We start from the raw sequence: 25810 nt of genomic DNA on the forward strand, positions 1-25810 counted from the left end.
AAATTATCACATGTAAATGAATCACCAGTCCAGGTTCGATGCATGATACAGGGTGCTCAGGACTGGTGCACTGGGATGACCCAGAGGGATGGGATGGGGAGGGAGGTGGGAGGGGTGTTCAGGATGGGAAACAAATGTACACCCATGGTGGATTCATGTCAATGTATGGCAAAACCAATACAATATTGTGAAGTAAAAAGATAAATAAATAAAACTGAAAAAAAAACCCCAACCAAACAAAAAATATTGATTCTTACTATCCAAGATCACAGCATATCTTTGCCATCTGTTTTTGTCTTTTCCATCTTCAGTTTCTTTCATCAATGTCATATAGTTTTCTGAGTACAAGTCCTTTGCCTCTCAAGATAGGTTTATTCCTAGGTATTTTATTCTTTTTGATGAGATGGTAAGTGAGATTTTTTTCTTAATTTCTTTTTCTTATAATGCATTGTTAGTGTGTATAAATGCAACAGATTTCTCTGTATTAATTTTGTATTCTGCAACCTTACTAAATTCATTGATGAGCTCTAATAGTTTTCTGGTGACTTCATTAGGATTTTCTATGAATTGTATGCCACCTGAAAACAGTAATAGTTTTACTTCTTTCCAATTTGCATGACTTATTTCCTTTTCTTTGGATTACTGTGACTTAGACTTCCATTATTATGTTGAATAAAATTGGCAAGAGTGGGTATCCTTGCCTTGTTCCTAATATTAGAGGACATGCTTTCAGCTTTTCACCATTGAGTATAATGTTAGCTGTGGATTTGTCACATGACTTTTATTATATTATGGTATGTTCCCTCTATGCCCACTTTCTGGAGAATTTTTTTTTATCAAAAATGGGTGGTTAATTTTGTCAAAAGCTTTTTCTGCATCTATTGAGAGGACCATACACGTTTTACTCTTCAGTTTGTTAATGTGGTATCTCACATTGATTGTTTTGTGGGTATTAAAAAGTCCTTGCATCCCTGAGATAAATTCCACTTGATCATAGTGCATTATCCTTTAAATGTATTATTAGATTCAGTTAGCTAATATTTTGTTGAGGATTTTTGCATCTATGTTCACCAGTGATATTGGCCTGTAATTTCCCCTTTTTGTGTGATACTTTTGTCTGGTTTTGGTATCAGGGTGATGGTGGACTCATAGAATGAGTTTGGAAGCATTCTTTCCTTTGCAATTATTTGGAATAGTTTTTAAATGTAGGTGTTAACTCTTCTCTAAATATTTGGTAGAATTCCAATTCTACCATATGGTGAAGCCATCTGGTCCTGGATTTTTGTTTGCTGGGAGTTTTAAAATTACTGACTCAATTTCTTTACTGATAAGTGGTCTATTCGTATTTTCTATTTCATCCTGATTCAGTCTTAGTAGATAGTACATTTCTAAAGATTTGTCCATTTCTTCCAGGTTGTCCATTTTATTGGCAAATAGATGCTTGTAGTAGCCTTTTATTATCCTTTATATTTCTGTGGTGTCTGTTGTAACCTCTCCTTTTTCATTTCTGGTTTTATTGATCTGGGTCCTCCCATTTTTTCTTGATGAGTCTGGTTAAAGGTTTATCAGTTTTATTTAACTTTTTAAAGAACCAGCTTTTAATTTCATTGATCCTTTCTATTTCTGTCTCTATTCACTTATTTCTGCTCTAATCCTTATGATTCCTTATCCTTCACTAACATTAGGTTTTATTTGCTCTTTCTCTAGCTCTTTTAGGTGTAAAGTTAGGTTTTATTTGAGATTTTTCTTTTTTCCTGAAGTAAACTCTTAAATTCTGTTTTAGAACTGTTTTTGCTAGCTCATAAGTTTTGGATTGTCATGTTTTCATTTTCATTTATCTCTAGGTATTTTTTTATTTTCTCTTTGATTTTTTCAGTGATGCATTGGTTGTTTAGTAGAATATTGTTCAGCCTTCACCTGTTGTGTATTTTTGTAGTTTTTTTTTCTCAAAGTTAATTTCCAGTCTTATATAGTATTGTTTTCAAAAAAAAGTGCTTGATGTATTTTCAATTTTCTTAAATTTACAGAGGCTTGTTTAGTGGTTTAGCATATAATCTATCCTGGAGAATGTTCTGTTTGCACTTGAAAAGAATGTGTATTCAGTTGCTCTTGGAGGAAATATATATATATATATATATATATATATATATATATATGTAACTAATTTTATACATTTATTATGTACTGTGACCTTTGCTAGTTCAAATTTTGTATTATTTTATTTAAAGCTGATGAAGTGCTTTAGAAGTATTAAGTTTCACATCTCTTGAGATGGAGAAGTTTCACCATACCTTGTGAGGCTGAAGCCACAAAATATTTCAGTCATGACCAAGGACAATATCCAAGAAACCAAGCTTAAGATAACTAAAGCATTCCAAACATTTTCACTTCAAATGTGATTATGACTTGACTTTACAAGAGGAAAAGATTTTTCATACCGTGCATTCGGTTGGACTTCACAAACTCTTTGTCCTCCTTGTCAACACTGAAGGGATGCCAGGTAAACTTCTGAATATTTTCATCAAGATACCTGCTCAGATTCTCATCAAAGACTGTGATTAGTAGGTAAAACTCCTTGTCTATTCCTTTCTACAGAGAAGAAAGAAATGAACATATTAAAGTATAGCTTGGGGGACTTCCTGGCTCTACTTCACTTTGAAAGTTAACATAAAGTAACAGAAAGTGAATTAGGATCAGCATCAGCCATAGATTTACTGGATCATTTTGTAAATCAAGATTCTGATAAATTCATTCTACACCCGATATATTCATCTTCCTCATTACACCCTTTTCCCTCCCCATGTGACCTCCTCAGAGGAAGTAAGTCCCTGTTCAGAAGCTTTCCTAATCTGCAGTACTCCTGTTCTCAGGCTGGTCATCACCGTGTTATTTTTGTCACTCTAAACTCCATGTCCTGGCCTCGGCCTCTCTGACCTCATCTCCTTGTATTCACCCCCTCGCTCACTCCAGCCACCCTGGTCTTTTGTTCTTTTGAGAACACACCTACTTCATTCCTGCCTCAAGACCTTTTCACATGCTGCTCCCATTGTCTAGAAGGTTCTCCTAGGTCTTGCCTGGCTCCCTGCCTTATTCTGTTCCATTCCCTGCACCAATATCACCTCCCCAGAGCACCCTCGCCCCACCCTAGCTAAAAGTCCCTCATCTTCCTTCCTGCCTGCAAACTCACTCACTTTTCCGCACTCTACTCTTCTTCACAGCACTTATCTCCACCAAAAATATTTTCTGTATGCACTTAGAATTTTGACTATTGTCCCACTGTAATGTAGGCTTTGATAGGGTAGGGAAGTTTTGGGTATCTCTCTGTATTCCCAGCTCCAACAAAAATGCCTGGAAAACTAGGCACTTAATACATGTTTTTGAGTGAGATAATGAATACATGTAATTCATGGCTTTGCTAAATTATATTAATTTGAGTTGATAATGAGGGAATAATTTCCATGTGGATATTCCTAAAACATCTATTTGAATATTACTGACCACACAGCATGCTGAATTGTCAAAATCTGCTTTTCTTTAAAGCTGAACCAGAGAGGTAACTGTGTTTTCTGTCTCTCAACCATCTTCCTACCTCTAATGGACTCCCTCCCAATCTACCCTTCATCTTGCATTCTACTCCAGAGGGACCCTCACCAGTGCCATCTGATCACATCTCTCTCCTTCTCAATCTGGACAATACAATGTAATTCACAGTGATAGGTCCCTGCCTACCTTTTCAGCCTCATCTCTTGGCTCTTCCCTCCTGCCACCTGAACCAAAGCAAGCCCAAGATCCTTGCAGCAATCTGAACTTGCTGTGTTCAGCAGGCCTCTGTCCTTTATGCGTGTTCTCCCTCAACTTTGATGGTCTGCCACCCTAATCCAACTTCAAGGGGAGCTTAGCTGTCCCAGCTCTGTGATGCTTTCTTAACTCCTCATTGAAGGTAAGGTTATTCTTTGCTTTATGTTCTTACTATAACTTATGTACACTTACTGCTTTTATCACGTGATGTTTTAGATCATGGGATATGGAAAGAAACAATGTAGGCTTAAGATTTTTCAAAATAAAATATTGAAACTGGAAGGGGAATAAGGGATCAAATATATTTGGAAAGATATCAGGTTATAGTGCCATTCTGCTTACATGTTATGACAACTAAGACAAATGACTTGTCTTCTCTAAGTCCTAATTCCCTCATTTGCAAAGTGAGGATATGAGTTGTCCCTACTTCATATTTTTGGAGGGTTAAATCTGATACTATAGGCAAAGCACTTGGCACATCCTCTAGCAAATACTAAGTACCTGGTGTTAACCGTTATTAACTGTGGTTGTGTTTGTACACAGGATGAGAAGGAACCACTGAGAAGAATTTGGTTGGAGAGCCTCATCATCTGAGAGTCATCTGTAAGGTAACTGGGTCTATGAAAGGGGAAATTAGCCCAGGAGGAGGTTAGAAGGTAGCTATAGGATCCTGTGTAGTAATTAATTTTGTGTCAACTTGTTTGGGTGCCCAGATATTTGGTCAAACTTTTTTCTAGCTATTTCCATGAGAGTGTGCTTGGATTTGATTCAGCGACTAAGTGAAGAAGATCACCCTCCCTAGCGTGGATGAACCTCATCCAATCATTTGAAGGCCTTAACAGAACAACAAAAAATCTGACCCTCTCACAAGTAAAAGGGGATTCTTCTTGCCTTTGAACTGGAACGTCAGCTTTTGCTTGCCTTTGACCTCAAACTCAAACACAGGCTCTTCCTTTCAAGACCCTGCTGGCCTTTTGGGTCTCCTGAGTCTCTTTCTGTGACTTACCATGCATATCTTGAAACTTGTCATCCTCCATAGTCATGTGAGCCTACTCCTTATCATAATTTTCTATCTATAGATACATCCTAATGGTTCTTCTTTTCTAGGATTAATGCCAAATATAAAATATACCATTTAAACAAATAGCCTGCTATTTCTGATTAGTAAAGTAATTCAAAATGATTAAGTAGCTGACTTTCGCTCTTTCCATCAGTGTGTTTTATATTATGTAGATATAGCTTGAAATGCTATGCTTTGCCACACTAATCAGTGTGGCTTAATCAAAGCCTCTAAGTTGGGACTTGCAAGAAAATATCTACTTGTTTTCTTGTTTCTTTGGTCATAGTGATTAACTCTTGGACTGTAGTGGTGAGCTACAGTGATTCTCAAACTTGGCTACACATTGGAATCACTTATAGATTCTGACTTAATTGGTCTGAAAGACCTGAATAAAGGGTGTTTAAAGGGGCCTCAGGTTTTGTTTTTTTTTTTTAAAGGTGGGGGGTGGGCAGGTAAGTCTAATGTGTAGACAAATTTGAGAAAATTGCATGCATGCTAAGTTGCATCAGTCTTGTCCGCTCTGTGCAACCATATGGACTGCAGCCTGCCAGGCTTCTCTGTCTATGGGATTTTGCAGGCAAGAATAGTGGAGTGGGTTACCATGCCCTCCTCTGGGGGATCTTCCTGACTCAGGGATCTAACATGCAACTCTTATGTCTACCTTCATTAGCAGGCAGATTCTTTACCACTAGCATCACCTGGGAAGCCCTTGAGAAAATGTACCCCCTGCCTCCCAAAATATCCCAATTTATATTCTATATAGGTCTCTGGAGATTCTAGAATCAAAGCAATGCCCAGGGAAAGAGAGTTACCAAATCCAGCCAAACAAGCAGAGATCCTGGCTTTCCGCATAGGCATCAGTAAATTTCAGATCTTAAATTTACACTAAAATTATCTTAAATTAAAATTTGCATCTTAAATTTATGAAAAATAAAATAAAATCTTCATTATGTAGAAGTCGATTTCGAGAGCACTGAGGAAAAAAATCACCTTTGTGTAATGGACAATTACTATTTACTCTCTAGCCACATTCCTGATCTCTCTCACACACAACCCTGTAAGCCCGGTGACTTTAAGGCCTACCTGTGTCGCATCAGCATTGAGAACGCCCCTTTTACAGACTAGCAAAGGCCCTACAAGGCCAGAGCTCGTGTCCTTGATTGGTTCAACGGCTGAGAAGTAAAGATAAGTCAGACAGGGTGGGTCATCAGCTGTTGGCCTGACACTTTCAGGCACTGTCCATCTGTATGTGAAGGTCTCACCTGGCTTAACATGTGCCCCTGGCTTCAGAAACCCTGTGGAGACAAGTGAAACAGCTACTCAAAGCAACAGCCAGGAATGAGAAACTTGTCAGACTGGGTCTTCCAGCTCAGGGTGCATCTCTGTCTGATGATGTGCTTTGTGGAAAGACAGTTGTTTCCACTGTATCCTATCAGAGAGGCCATGGCCACCATCTACTGTTTTATGAGATAGATGCTTTTATCAAAGGACTATCTTCTTCACAGTTTATACTTAATATCTTCACAGATACTACTTCTTACTCAAATCTCAAGTTTAGCAAATATTAAAAGAGTGATAATTATCTTTAAATTATCTTAAAGACTGATAATTGCCCATTTATATATAAATATAAATCCATAAAATATCATTTAATACCTTCTATGATGTGGAATTTATTATATTTGGCCTTTAAAGGATACCCCAAGAAGTTAAACAAGAGACCTACCTTTAAAGAGTTTTAAATCTAGAAGGTTGAACTAGGAAATAACCCAAATAACTACAAGTTAGAGGAGGTAAGCAAAGGCACAAGGTAACAAAGCTGGTAAATGGCAGATCTGGGATTAAACCCAGGGCTGATTCCAAAGACTTTGTACTTGACCCTCACATTGTATTGTCAAATGAACGCATTGAATCTCTTCAACTAGACTGAGGCCAGAGACTTCCTGCATTTTGTCCAGAGCTTGCAAACAGGTATGCAGAAAGTTTTCTGAGATAAACAATAGAAATGTAGACATTTCAGCTGTCATTAGGGTTCTTTCTGCAAAAGTCATCGTGAGCATTTTGACCAAGGAAGAGAATGTGGGCACAGGAGACATTGCTGCAGTGGGCAGGGGGTGCGGGGTGGGGGAGACTAGGGAATGGGGAATACTTCCTCCACCCTTTCCTTCTCTGTTCTGTCCCCAGCACCACAAAGCCTGCCCTGGACTGGGACCAGCCTCATACTTGGGAATAAAGAAGTATCTCAGGAGTCATGGTGTCTGCTATAACGATGAGAAAGGCTTCCCACACAGCCAGGATTTCCCAAGAACAGTATCATGAATGGAAGGATAGTTCCTGTAGCCGCTGTGTAGAATCTGCTTTTCTTACATGTAGACAGCCTGTGCTACATACTCTGTGATTGGGGAATACATATATGATGGTAAGCCCATAAAAGTTTTAAATAAATATTTTCCCATAGAGACAAAGCAAAGCCCATGTGTAAGAGTTTCACTTCAACAAAACGATGGAAATCAGATTTTCCCCTTAGCCCTACATAGAGAATCCCATGCAATTACAGCAGAAAACTCTCCATCTTAGAGAAGTGGGCGAGGCTGTGAAAGTAGCCCACTTTGAGATGTATTATGTTTCTGAGAGTAAAGGAATGGCATTAACGTTTCCTAAATATCTACTGTGCACCAGACCCTGTCCTGAATTCTGTCGGAAGTGAAGTGATAGTCTCTCAGTTGTGTCCGACTTTTTGTGACCCCCAAGGACTGTATGTAGCCCCCCAGGCTCCTCTATCTATGGAATTCTCCACAAAAGAATATTGGAGTGGGTAGCCATTCTCTTCCCCGGGGGATCTTCCTGACCCAGGGACAGAACCCAGGTCTCCTGCATTGCAGGCAGATTCTTTACTGTCTGAGCCACCAAGGAAGCCTGTCTATCTCTTCCAAAGACCTGTGAGGTGAGCATAATTCTCTGCACTTGATAGAGGAAAAGTGTAAGATTCAGAAAGTTGAAATAGCTGCTCAAGCTCACAGGACTGGCAAGTAAAGGGCCCAGGATCCTTCCAAACCACAAACTAGGACTTACCATCTACGTTTGGGGCTGCATCAGAAGCTTTGTCATAGATCACACCATGGGGCAAAATACTGTAGACCTTGTCAGCTTTGTTGGCAAATGTCACTAATAGAGTGTCACCTACCTCTGCCTTGATGACGGGACCTGAGAAATGTTGAGAGAAGGAGGGAGAAGAGATGAAAAGAGACAGAGAAGTGAATGGGAGCGCAAGAGTCATTCCCTGTTAGATTACATGCTCCACTGAAACATCTCCCCTCTTTTCAAACGTGACAGATGATTTCACTGTACCCAGAATTCCAAGGTGGGCTTCTGCCTCAGAGAATCCCTTTCTTCGAGTAAAAGTTGCATCAACATACTCTGTGTACCGAGCCTTCCAGTATTTCCCTCCTATTCTGTTGTTGCCTTGTGTGAAGTAGAGCTCAGAGTCACTGTGGAAAAAGAAGGGAGATGACTGGGTTGCACATCCATAATTAAGTGCCTTAATTATGGAGCTTTATTGTATTGTCTCTAGCCCATTCATCCACCCATCTCCCCAGAAAAGATAGCACAGTCTTCAGCCAAGTTCCCAGGAATAGTCGCCCAGCCTTAAAATTCTTCAGAAGCTGTTTGGTGCTCAAGCTCATTTCTCTCTTAGCCATTTTACTTTCTTCCCCAGAGGTCCAGCAACCAAAGGAGGCATAGGTAAACTCCTTACTTACCAGTACTGGAGTCCCAGATGGTGTCCTACAAAGTAACAAAGAGCTAACTGTTTTCTTTGCAGAATGAGCATCCCTCTATCTCTTGCTGATGTCAATATGAATAGTCTCTGCAAATAGTAAGCTCTGATATCTGGCATGATTAAGGAATGGAGTATCTAGTTAATCAAGTAGTTTAATCAGTGGAGTTACCATATAAACTATATATACGAAATACAAAATTTCAAACTTGTGAAATACAATAATATAACTTCCAACTAGTACTATCCCTCCTCTGCTTCTGGCAATGGTACCACCACTCTTGCAGACCTCCCAGCTGTGTCTTCTTTTTCTGCCTCTTCCTCTTATCTTGTTCATCCTGACTTTATAACCTTTTATTTTGCACCCTTCATTTTCTTCACTTTTATTTCATCTTTTCCTTTCCTTTCTTCCCACAACCCGCTCTATATGCGTGTGCTCCTCGCCTTGTGTTTAGACCATAGTATGAACCTCCTATCAATCGATGCAGCATCCTCTATCTTACATTGGCTCCCTTGAGTTTTTTCCTAAGCATATGGACTGATACTCCAAAACCTTTAAAATAGTCATTTTCATTGTCATTTTATCTGCTCCACAATCTTTAGTTGCTTCCAATTGCCAATCAAGTAAAGTTCAAACAGATTGGAGGACCTCTGGATATCCAGTTTGCTCCAATCCTCTCTCCACTGCTCTGTGTAAGTGCTCATGCCCCATGCAAATCCCTCACATGTCATTCACTCTGATCTAATCACTCTGCTTTATGGCAGATGCTTTACACTAACCCGTGCATCTAAAATTTCCCTCTCTTTGCAATTCACTTACATAAATTCTATCATTCAAAAGACCCTACTTGAATACATTTGAATCCGTTCTAATGAGGTGGATGAAACTGGAGCCAATTATACAGAGTGAAGTAAGCCAGAAAGAAAAACACTAATACAGTATACTAACACATATATATGGAATTTAGAAAGATGCTAATGATAACCGTGTATGCGAGACAGCAAAAGAGACACAGACGCATAGTACAAACTTTTGGACTCTGTGGGAGAGGGAGAGGGTGGGATAATTTAGGAGAATGGCATTGAAACACGTATACTATCATGTAAGAAATGAATCGCCAGTCTAGGTTCAATACAGGATATAGGATGCTTGGGGCTGGTGCACTGGGATGACCCAGAGAGATGATATGGGGAGAGAGGTGGGAGAGGGGTTCAGGATTGGGAACTCATGTACACCCGTGGCTGATTCATATCAATGTATGGCAAAACCAATACAGTATTGTAAAGTAAAATTTAAAATAAATAAATAAATAAATAAATAAGTTGTTTTTTAAGAAAACAACTCAGAAAAAAAAAAAAAGACCCTACTTAAGTTTCACTTCCTTTGTGATGTATTTCTGGCTATATTAGCTCTCTCTTAAAGCCCAGACAACTCACTGTCTGGACAGCTCATCTTAATATTATTTGTAACTTGCAAAGTTACTTTTCTTCTGTATATTCAGCTTCTTTCTGTACCTGAGATCAGGAACATTATCTTAGACCTTTCTGCATCTCTCATGTCACTTAGTACATTGTGTTTTCACATATTACATTAAATATCCATTGAATATAGCTTAATATTTCATATTTTATAAGGTGCTTTCTAATTTTGGAAGGCTTCTAAGACATAATTCTCAATGTTAATTTTCACTATTCTGTTTATGGGAAAATACTAGTCAATAGGGGATATTGATATCAAAGAGTTTTTCATAGGTGGTCCACACAAATTCTTCAGGCAAGGTTAAAGGTTGTCACTTTGGTGAAAGAATGAATGAAATTTATAATGAAAGAAACAAAAGGAATCTTATTGATCACAAAGACAATTTTTTAAACATTCCCTCAAACATGAAAAGGATTACAGGGTAAGAGCAATACTTGTTGATATCATACTGTATATTTTGTAATGCTTTCCTAGACATATTTGCATATGATCCTACAATAAATGTCACCGGGGTCTTCATCCACTTAATAAATTGTTAGATTCAATTTGAAAAATATTACATGCTATGGAAGCCCAGAGAAAATTACTCAGGTGTCAGGGAGACTTTACTTAAGAAGTTACAGTGGAGTTAGATTTTGAAGGAGGAAAGTGGCATTGTACTGGACAGGGAGGAATATGAAGTCTGGGCAGAAGGGGCTTCACTTATATCAGGCTGTCCTCAAACCAAAAAGGGTAACCTTCCTTGGCTATTTCAACTCCACTGAGAGTCCTGACTTATTTCTGCTTAATATGTATAAGACCTTAGTCTGTTCTCTGTAGGCTTAGTAATTCTCATGGCACTTAATGCTGCAACTTGCACATAGTAGATGCTTCTGAAGTGTTTGATGGATGAATAAATGAATCTAGTGCTTTGATTTGGTCAGCAAATCATAAAGCAATAAATGGTTCAGTTCAGTTCAGTCGCTCGGTCATGTCCAACTCATTGTGACCCCATGGACGGCAGCACGCCAGGCCTCCCTGTCCATCACCAACTCCCGGAGTTCACCCAAACTCATGTCCATGGAGTCAGTGATGCCATCTAACCATCTCATTCTCTGTTGTCCCCTTCTTCCTCCTGTCTTCAATCTTTCCCAACATCAGGGTCTTTTCCAGTGAGTCAGCTCTTCACATCAGGTGGCCAAAGTATTGGAGTTTCAGCTTCAGCATCAGTCCTTCCAATGAATATTCAGGACTGATTTCCTCTAGGATAGACTGTTTAGAACTCCTTGCAGTCCAAGGGACTTTCAAGAGTCTTCTCTAGCACCACAGTTCATAAGCATCAATTCTTCGGGGGACAGCTTTCTTTATAGTCCAACTCTCACATCCATACATGACTACTGAAAAAACCATAGCTCTGAGATACTCTGAAGTTATCTGCAGTATATACAATTGTATATACAATTCTCAGCAGTATATACATTTTGGGACTCAGAGCTTCTTAAACGATGCTATTGTGCCATCTATGCAATATGTACTCATAAGAACAGTGCCTGGAACACAAATGAGATCGCAGCAAAAAGTCTAACAGATGCCTCTCTTATGAGAGGCTTAGAAACATCAGCAAAGAGAGCTTACCTGCCAGAGGCATTTAGGGGAAGACCACTGAATTTGTCATAGCCTTGAGGACCATAATCCCAAAGAATTTTTTCAGCTGCTATAAAGTAGTGCCTTTGTTGACCCTTCATCTTAGGGTGAGAAATACCACTTTTGCAGTTCCCAACATTGTATTGCCCCAGCATGCCAGCTATAAAACAGAGGAAAACCAAGAGCCAATGTATAAATGCTCCAAAAGCAGTCAGAGAGGAAGAATAGACTGATTTATTTGACTTCATGAAATTTAAAACTTTTGTACAGAAAGTAGGACCATAAACAACGTTAAAAGTAAAAATAAACAGTGGGTAGAGGAGTATTTTAACACATATGACAAAAGATTAATACGTAAATATCTTTGATAAATAAGAAAGAAAAAAGTAAATATTTCAATAGAAAATGAGCAAAACATTTATAGGTTATCCACAAAAGAAATACTATTGGCCCAAGAACAAACAACAACAAAAAAGTTCAACCTTAATAGTAATCAAGTGATACTGTTGTTAAGTTATCAAACTGGTAAAGTCTGGAAAGACTATGCATTCATATATAAAGGTATAGAGAATAGGGAAGATATTCATCAAAATGTGACACCGTTATCTCTAGAGGTGATTGCTAATTTTAAAATTGAATTATACCTATCTTCCAATTTTAAACATTTTTTTCTGAGAGTATGGACAATTTAGTAAATGTTGTATTTCAGTAATGTATTCCAGCTTATGTCTACAACTACTGGCCAAATTTAAGAATCTAATTTCAAATGGCTGCTAATGCCTTGATTTTAAAACTAATTTCTTCTCAAATTTAAGGATCTTCTGTGGAGAACACCTACAATCTACCTTTTAGGGAATTTCAAGTATACAACACAGTATTTTTGATAGCAGTCACCATTAGATCCCGAGGACCATTTGTCTTGCATAACTGAAATTTTGTATTCTTTGAGATCTCAAGTGTTCTCAACATCACCAACTTCACAAAGTTTAACTATGTAAGTAATTGATATATTAATTAGCTTGTGTGTAGTTTAAAAAGTTTATACCTTATATCAAAACATCAAGGAATTTACATATAATTCCTATTTATCAATTATACCTCAATAAAGTCTAGAGTGGGGTGGAGAATAGTGACTGTCATGTTCATCTTTGTCTTCTCAGGAGAGTATCTGATACATATTAACTGAGCAACTCAACATTTGTTGAATTGAATTTATCTGGAATAACCCAGTGGACAAATGTGAGGCTTGCTTTAGGGTTGAGGGGAATAACAAATGTGTTATGAAAGCAGTGCTGAAGTGCTGCATAGCTGTCCTTGTGGTGACTGTGTGTAGTTAGGATCCAAATTGAATCATACATTATTTACTCCATGTTTATCCAACTCATAACATTTTCTTTTTCTCTTCTTAGGCCAAACCTTTAATGTATCTTAACTTTAATGTTGCCAGTGTTTCTTAACTGGCATCCAGTAGCCAGAATCTCTCCACTGAGTCTTCTCTGCATAAAGACATATTTAGCTTCCTAAATCTTCTTAAGTCACTTGTGTCTAATGATCTAAAAGGGCTTGCTATTACCTTCCAGGGGCTTCCCAGATAGTGTTAATGGTCAAGAACCTGACTGCCAATGCAGGAGAAGTCATATACCTGAGTTCAGTTCCTGGGTTGGGAAGATCCCCTGGAGGAGGGCATAGCAACCCACTCCAGTATTCTTGCCTGGAGAATCCCACAGACAGAGGAACCTGATGGACTGTAGTCCATAGGGTCGCCAAGAGTCGACCTTGGTGACAAGGTACAAACACAACTGAAGGGACTCAGCATGTATGCAAGCATTACCTTCCAGACATTCCTTAGCCTTACCATTCAAAACTGCTCCCTTGAGGCCCAAACTGCCTCTCTAAAACATCTGCTTCATCACTCCTCTAACATGAACCTAAGGACAGCTAAGTAGACTTACTCCATGTGGTCCCAAGGAACCTGGACAGAATCATTCAACAGGTATTTAAGTCAACAAATGCTTACCTTTACCTTTCAAAGGATTTTGCACCTGTCATTGGGTTGTGTCTCAATATAAAGAAGAACTCTCATGGAGCAGCCCAGAGATGAAATGGGCTGCTACAATTACTAGGCTGGGGTTATACACACCACTCTATATAAAATAGATCATCAACAAGGACCTACTGTAGAGCACAGGTAACTATACTCAGTACTCTGTAATATGGGAAACTTACACGGGAAAAGAATCTGAAGAAGAATGGATATTTGAATATGTATAACTCATTTTTCTGTACACCTGAAACTAACACATCATACATGAATCAATTATACTCCAATATAAAATTTTTTAAGAAAAAATTTAAAGAGATGTCCAAAAGGAAATTCAAGAATTGGATAGGGAGGTGGCACAGATTATCTTGAAATCCTTTTCTGATTGGACCAGATTATCTATAAATTCCAATTTCTGATTGTAAATTTTATTCTATTTATAATTGCCCATGTGTTTTTCCCAGTTCATGTTGTTTTTCCTACTTGGAAAGCCTTTTTCTTCTTCCTCATCTATCAAATTCCTACCCATACTTCTAGGCTCAGATTAGGGACCCCCTCATTAGGTAGTCCCTCTGACTGTTCCAGTAAAATGACAAAGCTCAAAGAAAATTTATCATTCTGCCTCAAATTTTATTCATTTTGTAAATGTATAACTATATTTAACTACTAGATTTCAGGTTCCAGGAAGGTCTTATCAATTTTTTCAATCATCTCTTACCTGGTTCATAAGGAGGTAATTAATTAATAAATATCTGTCAATAAGATGCCAAATAGGCATTACACATTTTCCTATGTTTAATATTTAATTGTAATAAATATAACACAGACAAGAATCCACCCAATAGCATGCACTGAAGTGAGCACCATTGACTGTGTGGTTTAATTGTACCATTGTAACCATTTCCACACTGGCCTCCATCCTTTTTACCTTGGAGGTGATCACTGACTTGGCAGGTTATCATCCACTTTCCAGGATTCTCAACTATCATTTCTACTGTCAGGAAGGTGGCTGGGAACAGGTTGACGACATCAGTCCGATGCCCTCTGCTGATGAAGGTATTGCCATAAAAATAGATGGAATGGATGTCTATCTCATTCCCCATCCCAAACAGGTGCCAGGACACTGATTCACCAACGCACATATCAGGTTCAGGGAAGTTTCCAAAGAGGTATCCATTGAGCGCTGAAAAACAGAAACACCAGTGAAAGACACTCCCCTGCAGAGCCCAGGAGAACCAGAAACAATGGTAATACATACTCTAGCACAGCTGAAAAACTAGCACAGGTCACTGGGTTGCAATATTTTTGTGCAGAAAAAAAAGTGGCTTCTTTGATAAAATGCAGTCCCCAAAGGAATGAAAAGCATTAGTCTTTTTAAGAGAAAATCACTCAATAAAAGTGATCAGCAATAGGAACACAGCCCTGAGCTGCTCTGTGAAGACAGTGAGATCAGGAGTAAACCAAAGCGCTGTTTATAATTCCAGGACAGCTTGACCACCTCCTACTTCCTCCTCTATTTGCATATTTACCATCCCCACCAGATCTGTTCTGTGTAACTAGAAACCCTGTCTTACCTCACGTTGGGAAAGCTGACATATAGTAGCTATTTAAGTGACAAAAGTATGCAGCAAGAAAAAGAAATAATTAGAAGGGAGGAATGAGGCAGTTCAGGTCAGTCACTCAGTTGTGCCCAATTCTTTGTGAACCCATGGACTGCAGCACGCCAGGCTTCCCTGTCCATCACCAACTACTGGAGCTTGCTTAAGCTCATGTCCATCCAGTCCATGATGCCATCAACCATCTCATCCTCTGTCATCCCCTTCTCCTCCTGCCCTCAATCACTCCCAGCATCAGGGTCTTTTCAAGTGAGTCAGCTCTTCACATCACGTGGCCAGAGAATTGGAGTTTCAGCTTCAGCATCAGTCCTTCCAACGAATATTCAGGACTGGTTTCCTTTAGGATGGACTGGTTGGATCTCCTTGCAGTCCAAAGGACTCTCAAGAGTCTTCTCCAACACCACAGTTCAAGAGCATCAGTTCTTCGGTGGTCAGCTTTCTTTATGGTCTAATTCTCATATCCATACATGACTACTGGAGAATCCATAGCTTTGACTAGATGGACCTTTGCTAGCAAAGTAATGTCTCTGCTTTTTAATATGCTGTCTAGGTTAGTCAAAACTTTTCTTCCAAGGAGCAAGCGTCTTTTAATTTCATGGCTGCAGTCACCATCTGCAGTGATTTTTGGAGCCCAAGAAAATAAAGTCTGTCACTGTTTCTATTGTTTCCCCATTTATTTGCCCTGAACTGATGGGACCAGATGCCTTGATCTTAGTTTTCTGAATGTTGAGTTTTAAGCCAGCATAAAGGAATGAGGCATGTTTTTTTTTTTTTTTCCCATTTCTCTCATCCCCATTCCCTGCCTGTTGTAACCACCAGTATGATCTCTGAATCTATGACCTTGGTTTTGAGGAGTTTGCTTGTTTGTTAGATTCCACATATAAAAAAGATAATACAGCATTTGCCTTCTGTGTCTGACTTATTTCACTTAGCATAATGCCCTAAAAGTCCATCTTACTGTTGCAAATGGAGAGATCATTCTTTTTTATGGCTGAATATTCCACTTAATATTCCTTTTCATATGCCACAATTTCTTTGTCCATTCATCCACCAGTGGACACAGGCTGTTTCCATATATTGGCCATTGTAAAAATAAAAAATGCTGCAGTGAACATGGAGGGGTGTGTATGCCCTTTTGAATCAGTGTTTTCATTTTCTTCAGATAAATACCCATGAGTAGATTTGCTGGATCTTATGTTAGGTTTTTATTTTTAGTCTTATCTATACTGATTTTCATAGTGGTTACACAAATTTACATTAGTTATTTCTTGATAATTGCCATTCTAACAGGCATGAGATGATATTTCATTGTGGTTTTGATTTGCATTTCCCTGATGAGTAATGATTCTGAAGGAGATCAGCCCTGGGATTTCTATGGAAGGAATGATGCTAAAGCTGAAACTCCAGTACTTTGGCCACCTCAAGAGAAGAGTTGACTCATTGGAAAAGACTCTGATGCTGGGAGGGATTGGGGGCAGGAGGAGAAGGGGACGACCAAGGATGAGATGACTGGATGGCATCACGGACTCGATGGACGTGAGTCTGAGTGAACTCTGGGAGATGGTGATGGACAGGGAGGCCTGGCGTGCTGAGATTCATGGGGTCACAAAGAGTCGGACACGACTGAGTGACTGGACTGAACTGAACTGAACTGATGAGTAATGATGTTGAGTACCTATTGGCCATCTGTATTTCTTATTTAGAAAAATATCTATTCAGATATTCTGTTCATTTTTAAAATAGGGTTGTTTGGCTTTTTGTTACTGAATTGTATGTGTTCTTTATATTTTGGATATTATTTCCTTATCAGGTGTATGATTTGCAAATATTTTCTCCCATTCAGTTGGTTGCTTTTCCTCATTGATGGTTTCCTTTGCTTGTTTTTAGTTTTTAGAAGTTTTTAGTTTGATATAGTTCTACTTGTTTATTTTTGCTTTTATTGCTTTTGCTTTGGTGTCAGATTCAAAAAATCACCACCAAGACCTATGTCAAGGAGCTCACTACCTATGTTTTCTTATAGGAGTTCTATACTTTCAGATCTTACTTTCTAGTCTTTAATTCAACTTGAGTTAATTTTTGCATATATGTAAGATAGTGGTCCAGTTTCACTCTTTTGCATGTGGCTGTTCAATTTTCCCAACACCATTTACTGAAGAGACTGTCCTTTTCCTCCTATATATACTTGCACGGGCTTATTTCACGGCTCTCTATTCTGTTCCATTGATCTCTGTGTCTGTTTTTATGCCAATATCAAATTACTATCAGCTGAGTTCTGTTCAGTCGCTCAGTCATGTTCAACTCTTTGTAACTCCATGAAAGGCAGCATGCCAGGCCTCCCTGTCCATCACCAACTCCCGGAGTCTACCCAAATCCATGTCCATCGAGTCGGTGATGCCATCCAGCCATCTCATCCTCTGTCATCCCCTTCTCCTCCTGCCCTCAATCTTTCCCAACATCAGGGTCTTTTCAAATGAGTCAGCTCTTCGCATCAGCTCTTTGCATCAGCTTTTTGCATTCAGCTTCAGCATCAGTCCTTCCAGTGAATATTCAGGACTGATTTCCTTTAGGATGGACAGGTTGGATCTCCTTGCAGTCCAAGGGACTCTCAAGAGTCTTCTCCAACATCACAATTCAAAAGCATCAATTCTTTGGCCCTCAGCTTTCTTTGTAGTCCAACTCTCACAGCCATACATGACCTCTGGGAAAACCATAGCCTTGACTAAATGGACCTTTGTTGGCAAAGTAATGTCTCTGTTTTTAATATGCTGTCTAGGTTGGTCATAACTTTCCTTCCAAGGAGTAAGCATCTTTTAATTTCATGGTTGTAATCACCACCTGCAGTGATTTGGGAACCTAGAAAAATAAAGTCTGACATTGTTTCCTCTGCTTCTCCATCTATTTCCCAGGAAGTGATGGGACTGGATGCATGATCTTAGTTTTCTGATGTTGAGCTTTAAGCCAACTTTTTCACTCTCCTCTTTCACTTTCATCAAGAGACTGTTTAGTTCTTCTTCACTTTCTGCCATAAGAATGGTGTCATCTGCATATCTAAGGTTATTGATATTTCTCCTGGCAATCTTGATTCTAGCTTGTGCTTCCTCCAGCCCGGCGTTTCTCATGATGTACTCTGCATATAAGTTAAATAAGCAGGGTGACAGTATACAGTCTTGATGTACTCCTTTTCCTATTTGGACCCAGTCTGTTGTTCCATGTCCAGTTCTAACTGTTACTTCCTGACCTGCATACAGATTTCTCAAGAGGCAGATCAGGTGGTCTGGTATTCCTATCTCTTTAAGAATTTTCCACAATTTATTGTGATCTGCACAGTCAAAGGCTTTGGCATAGTCAATAGAACAGAAATAGATGTTTGAATCAGTATAGTTTTGTAATAAAATCAAGGAGCACAATCCTTCTAGCTTTGTTCTTTTTTAAGATTATTTTGGCTATTCAGGGTCTTTAGTGGTTCCATACAAATTTTAGATTGTTTTTTCTATTTTTGTAAAAATGACATACCATTGAGATTGAAATAGGGATTGCACTGTATCTATAGATTGCCTTGAATATTTTAACAATGAGTATTTTAACAATGTTAATTCATCTACTCCATGGACACAAAATATCTTTCCACTTATTTGTGTCTTCTTAAATTGTTTTTTATTAATATCATAGTTTTCAATATATGGGGTTTTCACCTCTTTGGTTAAATTTATTCCTAGATATTTTATTCCTTTGATGAAATTGTAAATGAGATTGCTTTCTTAACTTCTCTTTCAGATAATTCATTATTAATGTAAAGAAGTGCAACAGATTTTTGTGTATTGATTTTATATCCCTCTAATTTACTGGTCTTTAGCTTTTCTATATGTAATATCATGTCATCTGCAAATAGAAACAGTTACTTCTTTGTTTCAGATTCAGATTTCTTTTCCTTGCCTAACTGCTCTGGCTAGGACTTCCAACACCATGTTGAATAAAAGTGGCAACAGTGTGCATCCTTCTCTTGTTCCTGACCTTAGAGGACTAGCTTTCAGCTTTTGCCATTGAGTATAACCTTAGCTGTGGGCTTGTCATATATGGTCTTTATCATGTTAAGGTGTGTTCCATTTATACTCTGTTAAGCGTTTTTATTGTAAATGGATGTTGAATTTTGTCAGATGCTTTTTCTATGTCTATTGTGATAATCATTTATTTTTATGCTTAATTTTATTATTGTGGCATACAACTTTAATGGATTTGTGGAAGCTGAACATCCTTTCATTCTTGGAATAAATCTCACTTAATCATGGTTATGAAACTTTTAATGTATTGCTGAATCTGGCTTGCTGATATTTTGTCGAGAATTTTTACATCTATTTTCATCAGGAATATTAGCCTGTATTTTTTCTGTTTTTGTGTGGCATCCTTGTCTGGTTTTGGTATCAACACAATGCTGGCTTCATAAAACATGTTTGGAAGAGTTTTTCCCTCTTCTGTTTTTGGGAAGATTCTGAGAAGAATTGGTATTAATTCTTCTTTGAATGTTTGATGGAATTAACCAAAGAAGCCATCTGTTCCTGGACTTTTGTTAGTTGAAAGGTTTTTGATTACTGATTACTACTTGCTATTAATCAGTCTGTTCAGAGTCTATTCCATCATGATTCAGTCTTGGTGGGCTGTATGTTTCTAGGAACTTATGCATTTCTTATTGGAGAAGGCAATGGCACCCTACCCCAGTACTCTTGCCTTGAAAATCCCATGGACGGAGGAGCCTGGTAGGCTGCAGCCCATGGGGTCACGAAGAGTCGGACACGACTGAGTGACTTCACTTTCACTTTTCACTTTGATGCATTGGAGAAGGAAATGGCAACCCACTCCAGTGTTCTTGCCTGGAGAATCCCAGGGACGGGAGAGCCTGGTGGGCTGCCATCTCTGGGGTCACACAGAGTCGGACACTACTGAAGCGACTTAGCAGCAGCATGCATTTCTTATAGGTTATCCAACATGTTGGCGTATATTTGTTCATGGTAATCTCTTATCATCCTTTGTGTTTCTCATCTTTCATTTCTGATTTTGCTTATTTGAGTTCTTTCTCTTTTTTCTTAGTGAGTCTAATTAATTATTTTAGTGTCTATTTCATTTTTGTTTTGCCCTTTCTGCTCTAATCTTCTTTATTTCCTTTCTTCTAGTAATTTTGGGCTCAATTTGTTCTTTATCTAGTTCTTGAGGTGTAAAGTTAGCTTGCTTACTTGAAACTTTTCTTGTTTTCTGAGGCATTTATCAATATGAACTTCCCCCTTAGAATTCTTTTTGCTGTATCCCATAAAATTTTATATATTACAGTTCCATTTTCATTTGTTTCAAGCTTTTTAAAAATTTCTTTTTAGAGTTCTTATTCAACCTATTGACTGTTCAGTAACATGCTGTTTAATTCCACACGTTTGTAAATTTTCCAGTTTTATTCATATAATTAATTTCATACCATTGTGATCAGAAAAGATGCTTTATATGATTTCAGTCCTCTGAAGTGTATTAAGACTTATTTGGGGCCTAACATATGCCCTGTCTTGAAAAATGTTCCATGTGCTCTTGAGAAGGATGAGTATCCTATTGTTTTTGGATGGAATGTGCTATAAATATCTGTTAAGTCCATCTGACCTAACATGTTGTTTAACGCCAATATTTCCTAATTGATTTTCTTTCTGGACACCTACATTGATATAAGTAGGGTTTTAAAGTACTTTATTATTATGTATTGTTATCTGTTTTGCCCTTTATGTCTGTTAGTATTTGCTTTATATATATATAAGTTTTTCTATGTTGGGTGCATGAATATTTTAAATGTTATCTATTCTTGTTGAATTTACCCCTTTGTAATTATGTACACCATTCTTGGTATCTTACAATAGCCCTTGTTTTAAAGTCAATTTAAAGTCTGATGTAAGTGTAGCTACTCCACCTTTCTTTTGGTTTCTATTTGCATGGAATAATTTTTTCCATCCATTCAGTGTCCGTCTATATGTGTCCTTACAATTAAAGTGTGTCTTTTGTAGGTAATGTAATAGATACGTCTTGGCTTGGTTGTTGTTGCTGTTTAATCTATTTAGTTCCTCTGTGTCTTTTGATTTGAGAATGTAGTCTATTTACATTTAATTGTTGATAAGTATGTGCTTATTACCATTTTGTTCATTGCTCTCCATTCTTGTGACTCCTCTCTGTTCCTTTCTTCTTCTTTGCTTTAGGTTCTGACTGGTATTATGTTGCATCACTTTCTTATTATTCTCATCACTAAGTTATAAATCTTGGAAAGCTCGGTTTGCTACTTCTATGCGTTTTGTATCCCTTGTAGTGCCAGATACACAAAAGACAGTTGGTATGTACTTGATAACATGGGAGACACTCACCATGCATTTTGTTACTTCTCTGGAAAACAGCATCTTCTTTGTCAACTGAATCAGGATCAGTGCAGAATTGTCTGATATTTTCATCGAGGTACCAGCTTTGATTCTCATCCACAAGAGTGAACATTATAACAAACTCCCGGTCTACATCAGTCCTTGTTCCTGAATAGCTGTGCAGGATACCTATCAGGAACATTAAAGGAGTAGGAAAAGTTCAAAGTGGACTAAACCAAGGTGAGCTTTTCTTCCTGTCAATAGTATCAGATAAATGTGAAGATTTTCAAAGACCTATATCTACACGAGTAACCCACAACATAAAAGCAGTGAAGGGCTTTGATGGAAATGACAGAACCATAGAAAAGTCATGAAACAGAAATTCTCACAACCACAGACTTGGAAACCTGGCTATCCTTAAAAGAAATATACTTTATTGATAAAACATAGATACATTAAATCAATTAATAGGGTACCAAGCAACAAGGTGATTATGTGGGTGAAATAATAAAGCAAAGTATCCCTGGTTATTTGAGTACATTTTACAGTTTCCTATGTGTGGTGTCAGTGTGTAGTTTTTGCATATAAGTTTCAGAATGCTATGATGGTTTTAGGCAGAAGTCTGTGTTATTCTCCCTGCTATGGATCTTCTATGTTAGGAGAATTTCTTTAATCTTACAGAAAGTTTGGAAGAAGAGACACAATCTGTGTAATACAAGGTGGGTGGGCAAGAAAAGACCTGAAGACTATATTACACTTTTCAGCACACTTGGGAAGAGGTTTCTAGGCACAGAGGGGGAGAAAACATCTTACCTTCTTTGCACACCAGCAGTGGGCCAATTAGCCCAGAACAGATGTCCTTAGGGGCATCAATATGTGAATGGTACACCCAAGTCAGGCAGTTTGCATCTGCTGGGGCAGGAGCATATTCTTCTCTCACTGGCCAGACGTAGGTATAGTTTTTGCCAGGAGGAACCATGTCATCATCCTTGTTCCTTCCAGATGTTCCATCTGGATACAGGGCTCCTTTCAAGAAAAATGAAACAGTTAAAACACAGAGATCACACATTATAGTGGAAAGGGCCAGAGCTTTGAAATCAAACATATATCAGCTAAAATTTATTTGCTACGGGACTTGACACTTGTTACTTAAATTCTCACTGCCTTGGTTTTCTACCAATAAAGCTGGAATCTACCCCACAGAGATGTAAGAACTATGTGAGGCATTGTATATTGTGTATACAGAGTCAGATACCTAGTAAATTTTTAAGAAAAGATTAAGAAAAGGTATACAAGAATACACCGAAGAATTATACCAAAAAGATCTTAATGACTTAGAAAACCACAATGCTGTAGTCACCTAGAGCCAGACATCTTGGTCTATGAAGTCAAGTGGGCCTCAGGAAACATTACTGCAAACGAAGCTAGTGGAGGTTGTAGAATTCTAACTGAGCTATTTAAAGTCCTAAAAGATGATGCTGTTAATTAAAGTGCTGCACTCAATACGCCAGCAAATTTGAAAACTCAGCAATGTCTACAAGACTGGAAAAGACTGGTTTTCATTCTAATCCCAAAGAAGAGCAATACCAAAGAATATTCACAGTAACAGACAATCATGCTCATTTCACATGTTAATAAGATTATGCTCAAAATTCTTCAAGCTAGGCTTCAGCAGTATGTGAACTGAGAGCTTCTAGATGTACAAGCTGGGCTTAGAAAAGGCAAAGGCTTTTATGTAGTCAATGAAGCAGAAGTAGATGTTTCTCTGGAGTTCCCTTGCTTTCTCTATGGTTTAATTTATGTTGGCAAAGGAATTCCAGAAAAACATCTACTTCTGCTTCATTGACTTGACTGTGGGGATCACAACACACTGCAGAAAATTCTTAAAGAGATGCAAATATCAAACCACTTTACCTGTCTCCTGAGAAACCTGTGCGCGGGCCAAGAAGCAACAGTTAGAACTTTACACGGAACAATGGACTGATTCAAAATGGGGAAAGGAGTATATCAAGGCTGTATATTGTCACCTTGTGTATTTATGCAGAGAATATCATGTGAAAGGCTGGGCTGGATGAAGCACAAGCTGGAATCAAGATTACCAGGAGAAATATCAACAACCTCAGATATGCAGATGACACCACCCTAATGGCAGAAAGCAAAGAGGAACTAAAGAACCTCTAATAAAGGTGAAAGACAAACGTGAAAAACTTGGCTTAAAACTCAATTTTCAAAAAACTAACATCATGGCATTTGTGCTCATCATTTTATGGCAAACAGATGGAGAAAAGATGGAAATAGTGGCAGATTTTCTTTTCTTGGGCTCCAAAATCACTGCAGACAGTGACTGCAGCCATGAAATTAACAGACACCAGTTCCTTGGAAGGAAAGCTATGACAAACCTGGACAGTGTATTAAAAAACAGACTCATCATTTTTCCTACAAAGGTCCATCTAGTCAAAGCAATTTTTTTTTTCAGTCATTATGTACAGAAGTGAGAGTTGGACCATAAAGAAGGCTGAGCATTGAGGAATTGATGCTTTCAAATTGTGGTGCTGGAGATTCTTGACTGCAAAGAGATCAAACCAGTCCATTCTAATGGAAATCAACCCTGAATATTCACTGGAAAGACTGATGCTAAAGCTGAAGCTCTAATACTTTGTCCACCTGATGTGAAGAGCTGACTCATTGGAAAAGATCCTGATGCTGGGAAAGACTGAAGGCAAGAGGAGAAGGGGGCGATGGAGGACAAGATGGTGGATGGCATCACCAACTCAATGAACATGAGTTTGAGCAAGCTCCAGGAGATAGTGAAGGACGGGGAATACTGGCATGCTGCAGTTCATGGTGTCACGAGAGTCAGACACTACTTAGTGACTGAACAATAGCGACAACAACAGGTTAAATAGAAGCCGGTTCCAGGTGAATTCAAGTCCTTAAGGTAAAAGGTAAAACTGTAAAGCTTTAAGAAGGTAAAATGGGAGAATATCTTCATGATTTTAGAGTAGGAAGCTTTTTAAAACAATTATAAGATGTACTGATTGTTAAAGAAAGCTCTGACAAATTTTTACCACAATTACCCTTATGAGCTATTGCACAATGAAGGAAACTTAAGCAAAGTGAAAAGACAGCCTTCAGAATGGGAGGAAATAATGGCAAATGAAGCAATGGACAAAGAATTAATCTCAAAAATACACAAGCAACTCCTGCAGCTCAATTCAAGAAAAATAAATGACCCAATTAAAAAATGGGCCAAAGAACTAAACAGACGTTTCTCCAAAGAAGACATACAGATGGCTAACAAACACATGAAAAGATGCTCAACATCACTCATTATCAGAGAAATGCAAATCAAAACCACAATGAGGTACCATCTCATACCGGTCAGAATGGCTGCTATCCAAAAGTCTACAAGCAATAAATGCTGGAAAGGGGATGAAGAAAAGGGAATCCTCATACACTGTTGGTGGGAATGCAAACTAGTACAGTCACTATACAGAACAGTGTGGAGATTCCTTAAAAAACTGGAAATTGCTTGGGGCTGGTGCACTGGGATGACCTGGAGGGATGGTACGGGAAGGGATATGGGAAGGAGGTTCAGGATGGGGAACACTTGTACGCCCCTGGTGGATTCATGTTGATGTGTGGCAGAACCCATACAATATTGTGAAGTAATTAGCCCCCAATTAAAATAAATAAATTTAAATTAAAAAAAAAATAACCTGGAAATAGAACTGCCATATGACCTAGCAATCCCTGCAGGGCATACACACTGACGAAACCAGAATTGAAAGAGACACGTGTACCCCAATATTCATCACAGCACTGTTTACAATAGCCAGGACATGGACACAACCTAGATGTCCATCAGCAGACGAATGGATAAGAAAGCTGTGGAACATATACACAGTGGAATATTACTCAGCTATTAAAAAGAACGCATTTGATTCAGTTCTAATGAGGTGGATGAAACTGAAGCTTATCATACAAAGTGAAGTAAGTCAGAAAGAAAAACACCAATACAGTATATTAATGCATATATATGGAAT

The 25810-nt window shown here is 38.3% G+C and overlaps 1 protein-coding gene across 1 annotated transcript in view; it reads right to left on the minus strand.

The window, feature by feature from the left end:
- Positions 1-25810, minus strand: part of HEPHL1 (hephaestin like 1) — a 92354-nt gene that overhangs the window by 34222 nt on the left and 32322 nt on the right. The window contains exons 3-10 of the mRNA XM_004019379.5: positions 22578-22790; positions 21774-21953; positions 14706-14960; positions 11728-11896; positions 8207-8346; positions 7931-8062; positions 5942-6153; positions 2439-2589 (exon numbers count right to left, since the gene is read on the minus strand). Of these exons, the coding sequence (XP_004019428.2) occupies positions 2439-2589; positions 5942-6153; positions 7931-8062; positions 8207-8346; positions 11728-11896; positions 14706-14960; positions 21774-21953; positions 22578-22790 (1452 nt within the window). The remainder of the gene's footprint in view (positions 1-2438; positions 2590-5941; positions 6154-7930; positions 8063-8206; positions 8347-11727; positions 11897-14705; positions 14961-21773; positions 21954-22577; positions 22791-25810) is intronic.

Source organism: Ovis aries, chromosome 21 (assembly GCF_016772045.2).
Source record: "Ovis aries strain OAR_USU_Benz2616 breed Rambouillet chromosome 21, ARS-UI_Ramb_v3.0, whole genome shotgun sequence".
Classification (NCBI taxonomy): domain Eukaryota; kingdom Metazoa; phylum Chordata; class Mammalia; order Artiodactyla; family Bovidae; genus Ovis; species Ovis aries.